The sequence below is a fragment of the Artemia sp. Qi Xiang Cuo genome, unplaced genomic scaffold, assembly GCF_049724085.1.
Source record: "Artemia sp. Qi Xiang Cuo unplaced genomic scaffold, ASM4972408v1 HiC_scaffold_3045, whole genome shotgun sequence".
Taxonomy (NCBI): Eukaryota; Metazoa; Arthropoda; class Branchiopoda; order Anostraca; family Artemiidae; genus Artemia; species Artemia sp. Qi Xiang Cuo.
Window position 1 is genome coordinate 27,610 of NW_028300440.1, and position 22,340 is coordinate 49,949.

The 22,340-nt window shown below is 34.8% G+C and overlaps 1 protein-coding gene across 1 annotated transcript in view; it reads right to left on the reverse strand.

Annotated features, from left to right (window-relative positions):
- Positions 1–22,340, reverse strand: part of LOC148938657 (uncharacterized) — a 109,842-nt gene that overhangs the window by 24,217 nt on the left and 63,285 nt on the right. The window contains exons 4-5 of the mRNA XM_089107632.1: positions 21,117–21,241; positions 6,963–7,168 (exon numbers count right to left, since the gene is read on the reverse strand). Of these exons, the coding sequence (XP_088963758.1) occupies positions 6,963–7,168; positions 21,117–21,241 (331 nt within the window). The remainder of the gene's footprint in view (positions 1–6,962; positions 7,169–21,116; positions 21,242–22,340) is intronic.

Genomic DNA, 22,340 nt, shown 5'->3' on the forward strand with positions numbered 1-22,340 from the left:
ATTTCCGGACCCTTCAACTACGTTAAAAAAATGGCTATATAAAAATGTTGATTGAAAATCTTTGGGGAAATGATGGACGTAAGGGGGGGGGGCATGTGCCCTCCGATCGTCTTTGACTATTAATAAGGGCGCTAGCCCTATCTATTCCCAATTGAATGAGTTCTTTTCGAAGTTTCTACGACAACGCTGGCAAAGACCTATTTCCATAACTTTCAACTACGCTGAACAAAACGTCTATCTCAAAATTTTGATTGGATATGTTTGGGGAAATGGTGGGCGTGAGAGGGGCACTAGTTGCCCTCCAATCACTTTGGGCTATTAAAAAGGTTCGACCACTGGAATGTTTTATTTTAGTTATGCAGACTATATCGTGTTTTATTTAAATTATATTAAAAAACAATCATGCCCCTTATAGTTACTTCATATGGGAAAACTTGGGCTCTGGAAAATTTTGCAGGAAGATACTCAATACTTTTTCAATATATATATATATATATATATATATATATATATATATATATATATATATATATATATATATATATATATATATATATATATATATATATATATATATATATATATATATATATATATATATATATATATATATATATATATATATATATATATATATGTATATATATAGTTTCTGACTTGCTTGTACAATTTACAAGTAATATTTGACAAATCTTAACGAAAAAAAAGAAACTGCTAAAACCTCTAAAAAAAGTACCAAGATCTTTACCTCTTGGATGATATGAAAAATGTTTTTTTAAACCTCTTCAGATAGCTATAAATATATGGCTATCTCAAAGTTTTGATTAGATGTGTTTGGGAAAATGGGAGGGCGTGGGAGGGGTGTTAGTTGCCCTCCAATCACTTTTGACTATGAAAAAGGGCAGTAGTCCTTTCAATTTCCAATTGAAAGAGCCCTTTTCGAAGTTTTTATGACAACACTCTCTATAAAAACTTTATAGGCCCCCAGGGCATAACTTACAACCCTTGTCTTGAGGGGTTTGGGGGGTTTATCATCCTCAAAGACATGATATCCAGAACTTTCAACTACGTTGAGAAAAATGGCTATCTCAACATTTTGATTGGATGGGTTTGGGGAAATGGTGGGCGTGAGAGGGGGGTTAGTTGCCCTTCAATCAGTTTCGACTAGCCTATTAAAAAGAACACTAACCCTTTCAATTTCGAATTGAATGAGTCCTTTTGAAGTTTGTATGACAATATTTTTTATAAGAATCCTTATATCCTCCAGGGCATAACTTAAAAGCATTGCCTTGAAGGCTGTGGGAGGGAGGGGGGGGGGGTGTTTGTCATTTTCAAAGACCTAATTTCCAGCACTTTCAACTACAGAGACAAAAGGGTTATTTCAAAATTTTGACTGGATGAGTTTGGGGAAATAGTGGGCTTGAGAGGAGGGTTAGTCGCCCTCCAATCACTTTCGACCATTAAAAAGGACACTAGCCCTTTCAATTTTCAATCAAAGGAGCCCTTTTTGAAGTTTCTACGAAAAAACTTTCTATAAATGACGTTATATGCCCCCAGGGCATAACTTACAACCCATGCACTGAGGGGTTTGTCACCTTCAAAGACATAATTTCCAGAACTTTCAACTACGTTGAAGAAAATACCTATCTCAAAATCTTAATTGGATGCGTTTGGGGAAATGGTGGGCGTGAGAGGAGGATTAGTTGCTCTTCAATCACTATCGACTATTAAAAAGGGCACTAGCCATTTCAATTTCCAATCAAATGGGCTTTTCTTGAAGTTTTTACGACAACACTTTCTAAAAAAAAACTTATATGCCCCAGAGCATAACTTACAACCCTTGTCCCGAGGGCTGTAGGGGGAGGGGTTGTAATCCTCAAAGACCTAGTTTCCAGAAGTTTCAACTACGCTGAACAAAATGACTATCTCAAAATTTTGATTGGATATGTTTGGGGAAATGGTGGGCGTGGGGGGGGGTTAGTTTCCTCCAATCACTTTCGACAATTAAAAAGAGCAATAGCCCTTTCAATTTCCAATTGAATGAGCCCTTTTCGAAGTTTCTATGACAACACTTTCTGTAAAAACCTTACATGCCCCCAGGGCACAACTTACAACCCTTGCCCTGAGGGCTGTGGGGGAAGTGTCCTCCTCAAAAACGTAATTTTTATCTGTAAATAAACTACGCTTAAAAAAACGGGCGGTCTCACAATTTTGTTTGGAGGTGTTTGGGAGAATAATGGGCGTGGGGGGGGGGGGCTAGTTGCCCTCCAATCACTTTCGTATATTAAAAAGGCGGGGAGGGCAACTGCCCCTCCCAGACCAGGTTATGCCCCCCTCCCGACCCCAGTTTGCCCCCCAGAAAATAAGATAAACCTGAATATTTCAAGCATCATTAGATACACATCCGTTTTCAAGTACATATTTAAATTTATAGTACTAAAAAGTACCTTTATAGTACTTTTATAGTAGGCACCTACTAAATAGTACCTTTATGGTACCAAATGGCTTATTTTTTAGTTTTTACTGTCATTTTCACTTGATTTGAGAACATTGGCTTCAACCTGCCCCCCCCCCCCGGATTTTGACGAAATTACGCCACTTCCCCCAACAGGCCAACCTTCAAGGACCCAATAACCGCTTAGGGCTTTTAATAAATTTGAATAATAAATAAAAAAATAAATTTATTTTTTTGTACGAACAAAATGAGTGTAGATTTTGTGGTATTAGTTTCGAAGAATTCTTGAATGAATTGGTGTCTTATTGGTTGCTTTTTTAAGAACTTATATTATTGTTCTAAAACATGGGCGCTACAGAAGACGGAGGAGGGTTTGTTAGATGTTTGCCAGGGGAATTATCTACGGATAGTTTTAGGCACCCGTTTGACTGACCGTATATCAGACAAGTGGAAAACGTGGTTCTGACTACTTTCAACGACTATAATGAGCGAGAGGTTCAGATGATAACACGTTTTGCGGATGAAGGGTGACAGATTACCAAAGATCGTTCATTTCGGCCATCCACCTAGGGTCAAAGGAAAAGCTGGCCGAATTCTAATGAAGCTTGGGCTCTGTCAGAATTTTATATTATTTTTGGTCTGTAATGCGACGATTCTTGACTGCATTAAGTTTTAATGAAGCTTATAATTCTAATTAGAATCTTCATCAGAATTCTAATGAAGCTTAGTCTTTGTCCGAATTTTCATATTATTTTTGGCAAATATACATAATTTTGGTGAACTTTGATGCCGATGGGATGGCCGTGGTTGTATTTAGGAGTAGTTTGCGCTTGTTGTTTACGGATTTATTTTCTAATATTTGAACAGACTTCATCTTTCCTCCCTATTTTGTCGCCTTTTTAGCGTTTGCAAGTTGTTTAAACGTGTATGTAATTAACCATCCCCAAATGAGCAAATTTTTAATCAAATAACAGCAATCCCTCTCCCCCTTGTTGAAGACCGAAAATTCAACCCCGAATAGATTGGGAAATGGTCGTAACAAAGGATTTAAAGGAAATTAGAACTTCTTTGGAGGGCATAAAGAGGGAATATTTGGATAGATTGGGAGGGAAGAAGGGCATGCACCGCTGCTGGCCCCAGGGGGCTTGGTGCTGCAATGAGTTGTTAGTAGTAGCAGTATATATGGTTAATAGTCATATAGTCAAAATTCCCTGAATTTATATTTTATTCAATACCTTCAGGAAATTCGTCATTTATTTCTAAAATTCTGTTTCTTTTTTTCCACACTCAGCCCTTCCTTATTTAAGAATGCAAATCAATTAAACTTACGAAATCATCCAATGCTTCTTCCTTGAAAATACGTTTGAGCTTCTCATAAGTTTCTAGTGATTTATGACAGTTCAGAATTTGTTTCTTTTTAACAGGTCCTCAAGCACAAATGATTGTGTATTTCCAGTCTTAGCTTTATCAAAATTACACCCGAGGACAGGCAAGGACAAATAGTCCCCCTTTACACCATTCCTCCAAACCATTATCCGTTTTTGTCCTTACCCCCAGTGTACACGACGGAGCATGTAGAGCACAAAGGAGCTAACTGCGATTTTGAAAAGGCTTGATATTTTTGCAGAAATCTTCATTTTGATGTATTTGGTACTTTCAAATTAAGAACTCAAATTTTCGGTTTCCTCCAAATTTCCTTCAATCCAAATTTCCTTCAATTCAAATTTCCTTCAATTCAAATTTCCTTCAATTCAAATGTCCTCTCCTCTCTCTTTAAATTTTGTCAGAGAAGACTAAGCCAACGATGTACACTGAGCCTCCAGTGTGGACGAAGCAACATATAGAGCGAAATACTTCAGTTTTTTTCTTCTCTGTTTTTTCCAGCCAGTTTTTAGAACAAATGAATGCACAGTTGGGTGACATTTACAATGCAATTCTAACTATAGGAGTTTTGAAATAAGCGAGAATATAAGTTGAATTAGCAATTCTTTTCTTAAAAATAAAACGCTTCCAAAATTAAAAACAGGATTTACTCTTCTCAAAGACACCATATATATATAAAAAAATCATTTTAAATCCAAAGGTGAAGTAAATCTTATTTTAGGCTTCTTTCCATGTCATCTACAAATGATTAATAAAGCAAAAAAGGTTTACCAAAATATTTTTCAGCACTGTGAAAGATTATTTTTAGCTTATAGAGGAAGGGAAACTTATACTGGACTTAAAAAATTATTAAAATCTTTTAAATTGTTTTTATTATTATTTTAAATTTTTATTTTTATTATTTAATATTTTAAATTATTAATATTTTAAAACTATAAATTATTTTAAATTATTAAAAAAATAAAATATTCAACGCAAGGACGTAAGACTAGAAAAAAAACACTTCCAGAGTTTATACATCGTTGATTTGTGAAGTTCTGTTTTTTTTTTAAATACTAAAAAAAACTTCCAGCTAATACTAAAACTTTTTGAAAATTCATTATTGACCCGAAAATAATGAACACTAGCAGGGGCGTAATTTTGTCAAAATCCTGGGGGGGGGGGGAGTTGGAGCCAATTTTCCGGAATCAACAGAAATTGACAGTAAAAACTAAAAAAAATGAGCTGCTTGGTACCATAAAGGTGCTATTTAGTACTTTAAAAATACTATAAAGGTGCTTTATAGTGCTATATAAAGGTAACTTATAGTACTATTAAGATAAATATGTACGAAAGAACTGATCTGTTGCTGTTGATGCTTGAATTATGCAGGTTTATCTTAGTTTTGACAAGATTTTGGAAGAAACTAAATTTCAGCTGGGGGGGGGGGCAAAATGAGGTCGGGGAGGGGTAGTTGACCCCTCCCGCCTCAAAGAAAATTAAGCCCCTGAGCACTAGACAACATCTAGATAAGTTGTAATAAATTATCTTTGTTGCTTAAAGAAAGAAAAATTCATTATATGATTAGGAAACACCTAGCCAAAGTGAAAAAGCAAAACTCGAGAAAAGAAGAAAACTCAATGAAGAAGAAAACGGCACCCAGGGCCTTAGCGCTGTTCACTCCAAAGTTTCTTTCATGTCTGAAAGACAACTTCAAGTCATTATAAAGCAAAAATTGTAAGCAGCAGAGCACTTTGAATTTGCGCTGTGAAAACTTCACTGGCAAATCAAGTATGATATTTTCACAAAGAGATATTAATCTTTGCAAGAAAGTAAACTTTGAAAAAGAATGTTGACAATAAGAACTTCTAATAGCAGCTTCTTTATTTATGGCAATAGAATGACATATCTCAGTTGCCAGTACAAAGGAAATTAGGCGAAATGGGAGGGGGAAATCATTGTAATGTCGGCATCGCCATCTATTTATTACTAAAAAGAAACTGGCCAAAGATGGCCTTTTTATTTACTTAACCGTTCAGTCTACCATTTTTTTATTATTATATTTTACACAAAGACAAAAAGAAAACCGTATGGCATGAAACTCGCTTTAACGAAATTAAAGAAAAGCTTGTTTAGAGAAAAAGTGAAGAAACTACACATGAAATTCAAGTTGATTTAACACGGAACTAAACCTCTTTCTAAACTATTCAAATTTACTTCTACAAGATTTTTATCAGATAAATGATATATTTTATTTGCAGATTTTGTTGAACTGTGATGACATTGTAACAGAAAAATAGAAAAAAACGGTACTTACGCATTCTATGGGCCTTTACAAGGAAACCAGTCACGAAAAACCCGCCAGACGGGTTAATTCAAGAGACCTCTATAGAGTAATGCAATGCAAAGCGTGGTTTTCATAGCGTTTACGATATTTAAACTGTTGTTTTTTGGGGCTTAGGGAGGGGGGAGGTACCTAGGTTAGGTTACGTATTTAATATATGCTATGCTTTACCCCCACCCCTCGCTAATGTGCAAATATATATCCCAAATTTTTTTTATAAACTATTATATATTCATCCTATTTTATTTTATTTCATTAGCATTAAACAAACTTGACTTTTTAGAAGTGCCCATATAATGTGCAACATATAAAAAAATAGATACTACTACATGCAAATATAAACACGTAGCAAGTCAAAGTAAATGTTGCATTGCGTAGGATCTTGATTCCAAAGCGGATCAAAAACAGAAAAGATCGAACATTAACTTTGTATTAATTTTTTATGAATATAGTTAACTAGCATCTTTATTCCGTTAACTTCTGCACAATTATGGTAAAATTGGGAAAAATGGACACAAATTAATTATTTATTTCCCTCAAAAATCGAGGAGTATATAAAATACATAAATGAAATTGCAAAGGAACAACAAAATACTTCAGCAAACGAAACAAAGCATTGATTTAAAATAGACTTAATAATATTACTGAATAAAATCCATAAGAAAAAAAAACAATCTAATGAGAATTTACGAGATTGGTCCAAGTTTGTATTTCACTAGCTTTAATTCTGAGGTAAATATGAATTAAATTGCAATTTTTACCTGGAACTCACTCATTATTACTTCTGAACGAAATACTTACTCGACAGTCTCTTCTTCTTTAATTTTTTTGGTCAATAATCTCTTTTCTCTGTCGTAGATCATCTTAGTGATAACGATGGGATGTTTGCGCCCTATTTTTTTGTCAATTACAGTGGCTACTAAGTCAAGAACTTGGTGGACTTGTGGTATCCAATCTTTGAAATCTTTCTTCCGAAACTTCTTCGCAACGTCTGGGTAATGTCTCTCCTAAAAGAGAACGAATATTTACATTCTGAAACCACAGAGATAAAATCTATCTTATTCAACGAGGAATAAAACATATAATTCTAATTTTTTTTTCTTGAAAGGAAACAATCATTTTTTCTGAAAAACTATTTTATTAAAACGAGCAATAATTATACATATATTTCTCAACTTTTTCTCGAAAATGGCATTATATTTTTTATTGAAAATCTATTCTCTTAAAATTCGCATCTATCCTATCCTAAAATTGGCAAATTACCATTTTCCAGTGTGAAAAAATGACCAAGTCACAGATTTGAGGAAATTCGTTTCCTCCTTCCAGCCCATTAAAATGTTTCGTTAATCGCTTGCTGACTGAAATTAAATTCTACTGAACATTGAAAGACTTGAGCATAGAAGGGAGGAGTTTCAAGACACAATTTGTTTGTTGACAAAATTGCTTTGATGGCATTCTCTCTAAAAGGCAATTTATTCTCTCTAAATTAGCAATCATGTTATTACTATTCTTAAAACTTTTTGTATGCAGCGACCTCTTAATTAATTAGCTGCCTTGTTTACTGATATATTATATGCAGCGCAATAGCGCTACCCAAGTAAAGAGCGATGTGGGCACAATGTATTATTTTTTTTTAGACTAGGACACTTTGCTTAGACGGAGTTGTAGTAGAAACTTCGAAAGGGATTCATTCGATTGGAAATTGAAAGTTCTAGTACCCTTTTTAATAGTCAAGAGTGATTGAAGGGCAGCTATCCTCCCCCCAAACGCACTCATACATTATTTTCCCAAACACATCCAATCAAAAGTTTTAGATAGCCATTTTTTTCAGCAGGTTTAAAAGGTCCAGAAGTAATTTCCATGGAGATGACTTTCCCCTTCCCCCGGACCCTCAGGGCCCGGGCTATAAGTTATACAAGTTACCAATTATTAGCATATAATGTTTAAATGGAAGGGGTGGTCGTATGAACTTTGGAGGGGGCTCATTCAATAGGAAATCAGAGTCAAAAGTGATCAGAGGACAACCAGTCCCCACCCCCCCCATATTCGTTGTCCCCCCTACCTCCGGTAGAAATTTTGAGATTCTATTTTTTTTTTTTAAAAATCGTCTAAAGAAAATATAAAAAGAAATCCAGGGCATTGTTATATGTTCTACCTTTGCTCACTTTGACATACAAGGTTTTAATGGAATGGATGGTCACATAAACTTCAGTTGGGGCTCATTTGGTTAGAAATTGGAAGTTAAACTGCACTTTTTAAGAGTCAAATGACACGAGGGAAACAAGCCTCCCCCACACGCCCATTATTACCTAAAACAAATATACAATCACAATTTTGAGACATCTATTTTCTTCAGCATTATTGAAAGATCCAGTAATTATGCCTCTGGAAATGTCACCCCTAATAGCCCTCAGGGCATGGGCTGTAAGTTAGGCAATTCGTTCATTGTTTACATACAACATATGATAATGAGAAAGGTGTACATGTTATACCTTTACTTTCCCAAAATCGAAATGCATTCAGGTGAGCCTTTCAGGGAATACTGAGGGGAGTGTTGAACTAAATTAAAACACGATATGTGCATATGGGTTGTCAGAAGGGTGTAACTCATGAATGACTGAGTATATTAATTTGAAACTTCCAGGAAATGATAAAGGAGATGATTGATTGACCAAAAATGCAATATTTGTACATTATTACAACTACTACTATATCTACCACTGCTTCTATTGCTACCACAATTACAACTACTATCCCTACTATTTCTAAAACTACTTCTTCTGTACCGAGTACTACCAAGGCTGAGGATATTGAAATAAACATCTGAGGAAACATTAAGAAGAATGTTGAACTAAATCAAAACATACTACGTGCATACAGATTGCTGATACAGGCGTATATTATTGGAAAGGCTTACTGTATCAAGAGGAAACTTATGGGGCATCATGAGTGGGATATTCAACTGACTACAAGGCAACATGTACCTGTTACTATTGCATATTAATTCTGCTGTTACTACTACTACGACTACTACTACTACTACTAATACTAATAATAATAATGCATTCAGATTGTTAAAAGAGCGTATTTTAATAATTGATTTGTGAATTAAATTGGAACTCTCAAAGAATGCTTGAAGGGGAAGATCAATTGACCAAAAGGCAACATGTGCATGCTACTACTACTGCTACTACAACTGCCACATCTACTAGCTCTAGTAAGGCTAAGAGCATAAAGATAAAAAACTCAAGAAGTGTAAGAATATACAGGTTATCAAAAGGACAAATAGGCAATGTCGTATCAATGACTAATTATATTAATTTGAAAACTTCCAAGTTTGATGAGGGAGATGTTCAACTGAGCAAGAGGCAATAATTTGATTTTACTGCAACTTCGAACACGAGTGCTATTACTGTTAATACTGCTAATAGTACTGCTAGTACTAATACAACTGTTGTGACTGCTATTCTAACTATACCTAAGGGTATGAAGGTGAAATTTCCAGGGGATTTTTAAGGGGGAGGTGAAATGAACCACAACACATCGTACACGTGCAGGTTGTCAAAAGGACATATCAGCAATATTTTAGGAACAGTTTTGTGTGTGAAATTGAAGCTTACAGGGCTTGCTGTGGGGGATGCTCAACTGACAAAAAGACAAAATCTGCATCCTAATACTACTCCTTCTACTCATACTACTGCTACTGCTGCTGCTACAATTACTGCTACCATAATTACTACTGTTATTATTATCACTGCTACTAAAGCTAAGGCTATTACTATTAATTCTACTGCTACTACTACTACATACTATTACTACTGCAACTACTATTACCAGGGGTGCTATACTACTATTACTACCGGTGCTACTACTACTGCTACTTAGGCTAACGGTATTAAGGCGAAAACTTTGGGCAAAATTGGAACTGTATTGACCTAGTTCGAAACACAATACGCCCACACAGGTTTTCAGAAGGACATGTCAGCAATATTTCAAAGACGTTCGATTGTATTAAGGTTGAAACTTTCATCGTTTGTTGAAGGAAATGTTGAAGAAAACCAAAGCTGCTATATGCATACTGCTAGTAATGCTACTACTGCTACAACAAAAGCTAAGGGTATTTAGATGAAGCTTTCAAGGAATATTTAGGTGGATGATGAACTAAATCAAATCGAACTACTTCTTTTGTTTAGTATGTTAAACGGTCCATTAACTATATCTCCAGGGGTATTGGGTATGTCAACCCTCCACAGTTATACAATTTGCCCATTATGCTTTAAAACTATTTCAAAAGGCACTGTCTGTATAATGGTTGCCAATAAGACATTTCAGCAATACCCCAAGGTATCTCAGGGTATTAAGTTGAAACTTTCAGGGCTACTGCTATTACTTCTTTTGCTCTTCAATCTAACTAAACCAAAAGAGTGTAAGTGTGTCCGGGTTGTAGAAGATCATAGAAAGAATCTTTTTAAGATGGTATTACGTTTTATTTTTCAGGTCAACTAGAGGAGGTATAAAACTATATTAAACATATTTGTGTCAAGATTTTCAAAGGGGTGCATGTTGCTAAAAATTGTTGAAAAAATTATTCCAATATACAAATAGCACGCCAAATTATAGATTGTTACAGAAAAAAACAGAAAAGATATAAAATATGATCTTCGTTTTCCATCAAAAAGACTGTTTCAGTAAAAAACGAACAGAAATTATGTTAAAAAATACTTTTTTCACAAAATAGATTATTCAAAGAAAAGTAAAGAACTCCATTAAAACCAACATAAGCCGAAATAAAATCAAATAATCTACCGAGCGTCAAACTACCACAAATCACCATCAATAAATAAATGAAATCCAAAACGAACAGAAATTGCAATAAATAACCGAGTCAAACTCAAAACAAGGAAAAATTAACATGAGTAGGGTTGACAACCCCCACACCTTCTCAAGGCCACTACATAATTTCTACTTTACTGAAAAAAAAACACATTCTGAATGTTTTCACTTTTCAACTTTAATAAATTCAAAATTATTAAGACTTTAAGGGATAAATATCAGCATATGTATATTAAACTGACAATGTACATTCATTTGTACTTTTTGTTAGTAAAGCACCAATTATGTAGTGGCCTTGAGTAGGTATGGGGGTTTTCAGCCCTACTCGTGTTAATTTCTTTTTTTTGGTTTGACTCGGTTATTTATTGCAATTTCTGTTCGTTTTCGGTTTAATTTATTTATTGATGTTGTTTTTTGGTAGTTTTACGCTCGGTAGATTATTTGATTTTATTTCTGTTTATCTTGGGTTTAATGGAGCTCTTTACTTTTTGTTTGAAAATTTATTTTGTGAAAAAAGTTTTTTAAATTATTAACAGGACAGATCAACTGAAGTTTGAACGACAAGAGTAGAGTGATACGTTTGAGCTTTGACATTCAAATTAGTAGTCTTCAATATAATATATTATTATTTTGGAATGGATTTTCGCCTGTCTTTCTTTTCACTGAGCGAAGCATAGTCCCCTGGTACTAAATATATAAAGAGCCAAATGGGAAAGGATTTACGGGAATTCATTCCGACTTTTCCGAGAACACAAGATTTTGACGATTAGGCTAATGTAGCGGTAGGAGCGATGTTTTCGGGCTGATATCGCCTTTCAGTGACACCCCAAGTTTGTGCAAGAAGCAAGGATTTACGTTCTTTTTCCGACTATCGCAGAACTACTAAATTTTGTGGTTAATTTTGATCATATTTCAAAAGATCATCAGATTTAATTTCAACGACAAATCGCAAATTCAAGCTAGAAAAGAAACAATATAATTTTTAATCACATCACTTCAGCCAGATTGAGATTTTTTCAGACTATTGAAGCCAAATTGACCAGATTTAATTTACTTCTTAAACAGAGGCTAACATCATTTACCCTGATTGGTTACCATAGTATAAGGTCTCATCAGTACGGTAACTAATGGTATAAAATAGCAGAGAGGCGATACGAAGTACAGACAACCACTGTTGCCATATTGGCTTATTCCTCGCCATACTGGCGTATTTTGATGGTGACTGGCGGGATATTTTTGAGTCATCCCGCCAGGCGTAAATTTGGCGTGTTTTAATTTAACTGCCGTATTTTTGGCGTGAAATACTTTATCTGAAAGAAATTATTTCCTTATTTGGATCCAATTACTTTTTATCATTTAAGGAAGCTGTAATATCCAATAGTATCAGCATATTCTTTCGTTTCATAATAATTTTGTTATTATCTATTTCGAAAATTAGATCATCGAAAACCAGACAAAGGAATTTGACATATATGAATATCATTTTCCCCTCGTATGACTAAAAAAGCATCATTTCTTGATTTTTAACCAACTGGTATTGAGTCTAGATAACACAATGTCATTAATTATAGTTCGTCATTCGGACTCGCACATTTCAAGCACACTATTTAGTTGAAAAAACTCTAATTTTTTGTTCTTGAGTATGAACTAGAACTTTATTTTGTTGTGAGTGTAAGTTATTTACTTTATCAGATCTTGTTTTTCACTTTTGAAAGATGAAGCATAGCTAGCCTAATATACAGTTGGTTAATGTGAATTTTATTACGGGGTTGAGGATATCCCGGTACTTTGGCATTATATGAGCCTTTGTAAAAAGTCAAGTTTGGTTCAGGCTAGTGAAATAAACTAGATTAGGATGAAAGTATCATAGTTTAGAAACAAATTTGGGCTATATTTTTGCACATTAGGGGGAGTGGGCGGCAAAACATTGCATATATTAAACACGTAACCTAACCTAACCTAGGTACCTTTTTCCCCATCTAAACTCCAAAAAAAACACAATTTAATATCGTATACGCAATTAAAACCACGCGGCGTATTTCTCTCAGCGGTGTTTTGAATCATCCTGCAAAAACGGGTTTTCCAAAGCATCTCTGCCGTTTGACTGTAGCATCTCTTGTTATACTTCTTTAGAGAGGCCCATATAACGCGAAAGAACCGATATCCCTGCTTTGCAGTGAAAGGTAATAAGACCTATAAAATCATTAATGGCAACTATATAAATGAGCTCCTCGGCCGGAGATTTGAGGCTTTGATATATAAAGGGTAAAAGTGCAGATTAGTGGCTCTCTATGATTTAGTACTTCCACCCCATTTCTCTCCAAGTTACACTCACCTTGGATGATCTTAGAAATTCTTCATGGTATTAAAGTATACAATTAAAAATTGATCTGCAGTTCATATAAACACTTCCGATAGAACGGAAGTGTTTTGAGCCTCATGCCTTTTGTACATCCTGTTTTTTACGGTTTTAAGACTTTTAATATCTGTTTTTCAAATGGAAAAACAAATTTCTGGCCTGGCTGTGGGTTAAAGTGCTGCTGAGATCTTAGGATTATCATAGGGATAGATCATAGGGATCATAGGGATAGGGATCATAGGGATGTATAAAAAAAATTAGCTAGCTAAAGGAAAAGTGTCTAAAAACACAGCATAAGCTAACGCCTTCAATAATTTTCAGTGTGTTTTATTAGAATGGGCTAGATTTAGGACTAATGAGGCAATATAGGTCTAGGCTATATAGCCACCTGTTACAAAAAGAAATAGGCACAAAAAAAAAGTAATGGTTTAATAAAAAAAAAATCACTAAACTTTCGTATATAGCCATAATATATAGCCATGCCAGAAGTGGTATTATCAGGGGTGGGGGAGTTAGAAAATAATTTATATACCGTTAATCAATTCAACACAATTTGGGAATTGCGTAAAACATATTTGGAAAGAGTATTGAATGGGGAAAGAGAGTGTATATTCTTCCTTTTTTGGTTTTGGTACTTGTGTCTTATAGCCACCACACTCAAGTTCTATCGAGAAGTGCAGTTTGGTTAATGCAAATGACATAAAACAAAACATGGTAAAAATATAATACTCTATGAACAATATTATGAAAACCACAACAAAGAATTATGGAGGGGAGCACCCAGACCGCGTTATATTATATATGTAACATAAACTGAGCTAACCTAGCCTAACCTACCCAAGATACCAACTAAATATTTAACTAAAATATAGGTACAATGTAGTTTCCCACCGAACCGAAGCTAATATTGTCTAGTATAAAGACCATGAAAACCGGTTATTGTCTCATGTTCGCGATACAAGATCTTGAGTGTGGTGTCTGTAAGACAAAAGTACCCTGGTTTCTTTCCTATGAGTCTACGTAGGCCACCCTATTATGTTTTTCGTATAAAGTGAATCCTAATTTTGATAAATTTTTTGGTATCGCTAAATTTGGCAATTTGTTGGAAGATTTCTTATCCGGACTGAACAATATAATGAAAAAACTTACTTCATAGAAAGTTTCGAATTTTTGGGAGTTCAGAGTCACATCCAGTATATCCCCTCCCCCCTAATTCCAAGATATAGTGCTGGACTATGCCCTATTTTTTTAAGGTGAGTGTTATTTGGTATCGTGAACAACCTTTTGACCAGAATTAAATAACTCTAAATTGAAACAAAGGTAGCTCGAGTGGTTGCCCACTTAATGAGGCTTAGTGTTCATCCTCGGAGTGCCATACGTGCCGCAAAGTTCTTCCAGGCCTTACAAAGTTCTTCCTGTTCTTCCGCACATGGCGTAAAGGTTCATAAATGGGCTTCTTCAAAAGCCGACTAGAATCAGAAGCAGATAAAAAAAAAAATGACCTAAAACTTACCCAACTATAGCTAGCAGGCTATGCACAAAAATTATTTGACTGTAGCACTGAAAATTGTTGTGAAACACTCATGTTTGGGGAATTTTAGCACTTAGGAACTGACCGTGTCGGCAGTCATGGTTTTCAAAGGCTCTGGCGTATTTTTCAGAGTCTGGCGTATTTTTGATGCACCTTCTGGCAACACTGCATACGACTATTGAGGACTGGAATGATTACAGTGACTAAAGGGAAGCAACCAAAGAAAATAGAAACAGGTTTCTTGATTTACACATGCGTGGTCTTGCAAAAAACGAATTTTTTAGCAGTGTTACAATGTGAAAGGTCTAAATCAATTTTCGAACTGTAGCAACAATTAGCGGTAAAATTATTGAGCTACTTTTTGCTATCAAATAGTTCGTGGTAACGAACTGTAAGTAAGGAGCGATGCGGCTCAATAGTAACCGAAACTCTAAAAAACGGGACTTTGATTCCAATAGATACATCAAAAGAATCAGATTTTAATGCTGATTTCAAATATACAAGTTTCATCAAGTTTAGTCCTACCCACCAAAAGTTACGCACCAGAGAAAATTTGGCTGATTTTTGAAAAAAGGGGGAACGACCCCCTAAAAGTTATAGAACCTTAATGGAAATCACACCATCAGATTCAGCGTATCAGAGAACTCACCTGCAAAGGTTTTAAGTTCCTATCTGCAAAAATATGGAATTTCGTATTTTTTTTGCCAGAAGAAAGATCACGGATGCGTGTTTATTTGTTTTTTTTCCCAGGGGTGATAGTATCGACCCAGTGGTCCTAGAATATCGTGGGAGGGATCATTGGAACGGTAATTAAAAGTTCTAGTGCCCCTTTAAGTGACCCAAAAAATGGAGGGCAACTAGGCCCCTTCCCACGCTCATTTTTTCCCCAAGGTCACCCGATCAAAATTTTGAGATAGCCATTTTGCTCAGTATGGTCAAAAATATGATAACTATGTCTTTTAGGATGACTTAGTCCCCCAAAATCCCCTGGGGGAGAGCTGAATGTTATTAACTTTACCCTATTTTAACATATAGTATTGTTTATTGGGAAGTATACAGACGTTTTCAGGGGAGATTTTTTCTGTTAGTGAGGGGTGGGGGGGGGTTTATGTGGGAGGAACTTTCCATGGATTTTCATGGGGGAAGAGATATTGCTACAAAGGGGGCGCCGGATTTCCCAGCATTATTTAAAAAAAAAAGATCAGAAATTAAATAAAAAAATAAGTTTTTCAACTAAAAGTAAGGAGCAACATAAAAACTTAAAACGAACAGAAGATATTACGTAGATGATTGGGTTCGCCTCCTTGTCAATACCTCGCTCTTTAATCTAAAGATTTTTTAGTACTTTCATTAGAGCTATTTATTCTAATTAACGGCCTTTGTGATTAAGAGGTCATTTTTAAAGAATTGGAACAAGATTCGAACTTTCGCGTAAAGAGTGAGGTATTGGCTAGGGGGCGAACCCCCCAATATACGTATTAAAAACATAAGAATATAGAAGCTCGTTACGTCAGTTAATTACTAATTTATGTATATTTATTACTAATAAAAACCTTCGAAATAAAATTAGACAACTTTCGAGAAAGCCATTTAACCAAATAAAAGTAATATTAATATGCAAATTTTGTTTTAATTATTCGTGTACGATGAGCCAAAATCAAAACCTGTATTAATTCAAAAACGTTCAAAAATTAAATAAAAAAAACAAGTTTCTTTAACGGAAAGTAAGGAGCGACGTTAAAACTTAAAACGAACAGAAATTATTCCGTATATGAAAGGGGCTGTCCCCTCCTCAACGCCTCGCTCAATACACTAAAGTTTGACTTTCTCACAACTCTGTTTTTTTATAACAATTAAAAACTTTAGCGTAAAGAGCGAGGCGTTGAGGAGGGGACAGACCCTTTCATATACGGAATAATTTCTGTTCGTTTTAAGTTTTAACGTCGCTCCTTACTTTCAGAAAAAAAGAATTTTTTTTTTTTATTTAATCCTGGAGAGAGGTTAGGTTAGAAAAATGAAATTTTCAGTAATGAATCCAGGGCCAAGAACATACTCCAGGAAGGTATTGTCAAGCTTCCATGTCAACCCTCTTCTGATTTCTAAGTCTTAGAAAGTTGCCTACTTGACAGGTCTATACTTATTGAGATTTTGACAAAGCAACATTTTACCTTAATTTCAGTTATCACTCCGTTTTTCTCTGGTTTTAGTTCTGAAATGCAATTCATGTTATTTGAGGAGGATTTTAAGCCATATCAATGGGTTTTTTTTCTTCAAAATTTAGGAAATGTATTTGTGGATCTATGCAGTTTTTAGCACCAAATTCAATTGCATATGTCTTTGTTAATAAAATGGGGAAACAAACCATCGCTACCTGTGATCAAACAGTTCGTGGTAACGAACTGTAAGTAAGGAGCGACCCGGCTCAATGGTAACCGAAACTCTAGAAAACGGAATTTTGATACCGATAGATACATCAAAAGAATCATATTTTAATGCTGTTTTCAAATATATAAGTTTAATCAAGTTTAATTCTACCCATCAAAAGTTTAGTGCCCGAGCAAATTTCGTTGATTTTTGAAAAAAGGGGGAAAGACACCCTAAAAGATCTAAAACACTAATGAAAATCACATCATCATATTCAGTGTATCAGAGAACCCTACTGTAGAGGTTTCAAGCTACTATCTACAAAAATGTGGAATTTTGTATTTTTTGCCAGAAGAAAGATCACGGATGCGTGTTTATTTGTTTTTTTGTTGTTTTTTTCCCAGGGGTGATCGTATCGACCCATTGCTTCTAGAATGTCGCGGGACGGCTCATTCGAGCGGAAGTTAAAAGTTCTAGTGCCATTTTTAAGTGAACAGAAAATGGAGGGTAACTGGGCCCCCTCCCACGCTCATTTTTTCCCAGAGTCACCCGATAAAAATTTTTGAGATAGCCATTTTGTTCAGCATGGTCGAAAATATGATAACTATGTCTTTTAGGATGAATTAATTCCTCGAAGTCCCCTGGGGGAGGGCTGAAAGTTATGAACTTCACCCAATGTTAACATGTAGCATTGGTTATTGGGAAGTATATAGACTTTTTCAGGGGTATTTTTCTGGTAGTGGGGGGGGGGGGTATATGGGAGGATCTTTCCATGAAGGAAGTTTTCATGGGGGAAGAGACATTGCTATGAAGGGGGCGCCGGATTTCCCAGTATTATCTAAAAAAAAGATCAGATATTAAATAAATTTAAAAAAACAAGTTTTTCAACTGAATTTAAGGAGCAAAATCAAAACTTAAAACGAACAGAAAATATTACGTATAAGATTGGGTTCACCCCCTAGTCAATACCTCGCTCTTTAAGCAAAATATAGTTTAGTACTTTCATAAGAGCTAATTATTCTTATTAACGGCCTTTGTGATTAAGGGTAATTTTTAAAGAATTGAAACAAAATTCGAACTTTAGCTTAAAGAGCAAGGTGTTGGACTAGGGGGCGAACCCTCTAATATACGTATTAAACATATATGAATATGGAAGTTCTTTACTTAAGTTAATTAGTAAGTTACGTATATTTATTACTAATAAAAACGTTCGTAAATAAAATTAAACAAGTTTCGAGAAAGCCATTTAAGCAAATAAAAGTAAAATTAATATTCAAATTTTTTTTTTAGTTATTCATGTACGGTGAACCAAAATCAAAACCTGCATTAATTCAAAAACGTTCAAAAACTAAATAAAAAAACAAGTTTTTTAACTGAAAAAAAGGAACAACGTTAAAACTTAAAACGAACAGAAATTATTCCGTATATGAAAGGGGCTGTCCCCTCCTCAACGCCTCGCTCTTTACGCTAAAGTTTGACTTTCTCACAACTCTATTTTTTTTTAAATAAAAAACTTAAGCGTAAAGACTGAGGCGTTGAGGAGGGGACAGCGCCATTTCATATACGGAATAATTTCTGTTCGTTTTAAGTTTTAACGTCGTTCCTTACTTTCAGTTAAAAGAAACTTGTTTTTTTATTTAATTCCATAATAAACGCGGAGGCTTACAAATAGTAACCCATCATTACATTTTGCACGTCTTTTAACTTGTAATCATCCAGGAATTACTTAGGAGCCGGTCGAAGTTGATGAATTATGAGATGATTAGATAAAACAGAAACTGTCTTTTGGTTCCTCTATATAAAAAGACCTAAAAAGAAATGTGTAATGTGTCTATATAAAAACTATGTGTAAATTTCACAAAGAATGTTGAATTGCCTACAAAGTTAATATTTAACGATTTTTTAGCTTGTTGATTAGAAATCCGAGGCTAATATTGCGACGCAACAGTCAGAAAAAAGATAATAAGTGCTAAATTCACTACTATTGTTTTATTTCACCCCCAAACCAGAATTTTTCGATTTCTAAATTTAATGATTATAAATCTGAAGCTAGTATTCTAATAAAAACATTCGAAGCAAAAACACTAAGTGGCCATCGAACAATTGGTGGACATATTACACCATGCTAATAACGCGAGTTATTCGAGAAATTATGATCTGTCATAGATAGAGGTCTCGTTGTATCTCCATCCCACCCCATCCAGTGTCCCTCTTCCCGGCCCTCAGAGTGTCCCTCATCCAGTCATATGTGCTTTTAGAAAGTGCTCAAATCAAGAGTAATGGAAACTTGAAACGTACAATAAAATTTTGACATTAAGACCCCCCCCCTAAAAAGACATAGTTTTTAAGTTTCAATTGACATAACTTTACTGTAAAATTGCAACTTCTGACAGGAATATTTTTTAAATTGGACAAAATATGCTTTATTTATGCTTTATGTAGAATTTATACATAGAAGGATCATTTATAGTTACCATTTGAAATGTAGAAGTAGCCCCCATCCCCCCACCCTAGAAAACGGAACACCGGAGTTCCCTAGAGTCTATGTTCTTACAAAAAAAAGGTTTAAAATATATATTTAAAAAACATCTCACATCCGCTAAGATTCTACTCCTCTGTCGATCATTTAACTGACCCTGTAAATCAATATTTTTCAAAAATCTTTCCTTAGACAGAAACACCAGAAAAAAATCTTTTCTTGGAAAAAAATGCTCCATAGCTGCAAATTAAACTCCAGAGACAAGAGTTTAAATTAGGGATTATTTACACAAATACTTTTTGGATTGAAACAGTATCAAGTAGGAACCAGTTTTTCGTACTATTGTCAAAATCATCATCGCTATCGTCATCATAAGCATCCAAAGTCGGGCGGAGATCGTAACCCTAAATACCCTAGATCTTTCAGGAAATTTCTGACGAGAAAAAAACAGGTGAAAATTCACGAAAATTGAAAAAATTTGCTTTTTTGTATTTTTTCTTCTTTTTTTTGTCCTCCTTTCTTTGCCTTTGAAAAAACGTTCTGACGCTTAGGGGTAAAATTCAGTACTTCAGAAGTCAGAAGTCAGTAATACTGAATTTTGAATTGAATCCAAAGAATTTCGACTTGGCTTAAAAATTCAGTTTTCTGCTTAAATGCCAGTTTATTAATCGGTTGGTGTTAGGGTGAATCGGTTGAATCGGTGAATCGGCTAAATCAATTGGTGTTAGGGTGAATCGGTTGAATCGGTGAATCGACTAAATCGGTTGGTGTTATGGTGAATCGAGAAATCGGCTAAATCGGTTGGTGTTAGGGTGAATCGAGAAATCGGCTAAATCGGTTGGTGTTAGGGTGAATAGGTTGAATCGGCTAAATCGGTTGGTGTTAGAGTGAATCGGTTGAATTGGTGAATCGGCTAAATCGGTTGGTGTTAGGTTGGAAAAGTCTCAAGGTCTTCTTTATATTCGCAATAAGGCATCAAAATTAACTGAGAAATCTCGAAGAAACAAAAAACTCTATAACTAGCCAAGAAAATTGAAATTACGTACCAATGAAATCAATTAATGTTATGAATGAAATACCGTGCATTATTTAATGATAAAATTTAAAGATTAAAGTGCCATTTTTAATGATAAGCAATCATCACTCGCAATAACTAGTAAAATTTGAGAAGAAACCTTTAATAGACGCAACAATTATTTGATAAAGATCACTGTACTAGTTTAAAAATGGAAGCTTGTCAAAGATCAGCTTACAATTATGTTTTTTTTATATACAGTAAAAAGGAAGAGAAAGAGAAAGAAAGAAAGAAAGACAGAGAGAAGGAGGGAGAAAAATAGAGAAAAAAGAGAGAGAAAAGGAGTGAAAGAAAGAGAAGAGAGAGAGATTTACCAGAAACTTTATCTTGTGGCTTCTTCCCTTGATATGACAAACCATCGACTTGAAATTTCCCGATTTATCGCACAAAACACAGTTCACAAAATCTTTATCCTTGACATCAATTACATAATCAAGACCTGAAAAAAAATTTGTAGTAAAAATAAACATAGAGTCTGCAAAAAAACAACGGAGGACGATAAAAAATAACAATTAAAATAATACAAAACTGAATCGGCGAAGTTCACTACACTTATTTTGCTGAATTAGGCTTTGAATGGTCAATTTATAAAAATACCTGAATTTTCTTCTTTTTGAGGGTAACTTACATGTTTCTTTGGTTTGATTTTTTGGACAGCCAAAGGATGCGCACCTTAGCTTTTTTCTATTAGAAAATTAATTTTGTTGCATTATATCTCATTTTTTCCACTGTTTGCATTTCCTTAAGATGGAAGCAGGGGAAACTAGATCCTTCACTTGGGATACGGAGACCATTTGCCCTATTGACCAATGCCCTAGAAGACCATCTGTAATTTGCCTACAAACGTCATGACTTCTTGTTCTCGGCCTTGACCTCAGTAGAAATTTAGTCAACTTAGCTTAAAAAATTAGCATCCAGTAACTATTTTTTTTTTACATTTTCTCTTGATTCTTATTTCTGCAAAATATCCTAATTCCTTATGAACATGCAAAGGAAATATAAAAATCTATAGGTCCCCTGAGATAGGTCCCCTGTCCCCTGAGACTCGCCCAGGACGAATAAAAAAATCAAAAGTGAATCTACTGTTTTGTTTCAAAAATAACTGAATTTATCTCATTGGAGATAGGACAGACAAGCCCTGATTGGTTGAAGCAAAGGTCTGAGGACCTCTACGCCTTTCAGGCACAACGGAGTTCCGGTGTTTGAATATCGAATATCAAACGCGAATATCATCGCTTTTCGGGCACGACAATATTCCGGACTTGAAATTTCACACCTGGTTTTAGAAATGGTTGGGGTAACTGGTAAATGTAGAAGTACCGCGTAAATGACACAGCCGTGTTTCAGACACCATAAAAGATATACAAAGTGTTAACAAGAGTCAACTAGGTAAGAATTAAATCAGAATCTTCAACACACAAATATACTCACAGAGCGTGAAAGACTTGAAATGCGAAGATCAATTTCAAGCTTTTCATTATAATGCCCTTCTTCTTGAGACATGCCACTAAAAATTCTGGAAACGCAAAATACAAAAG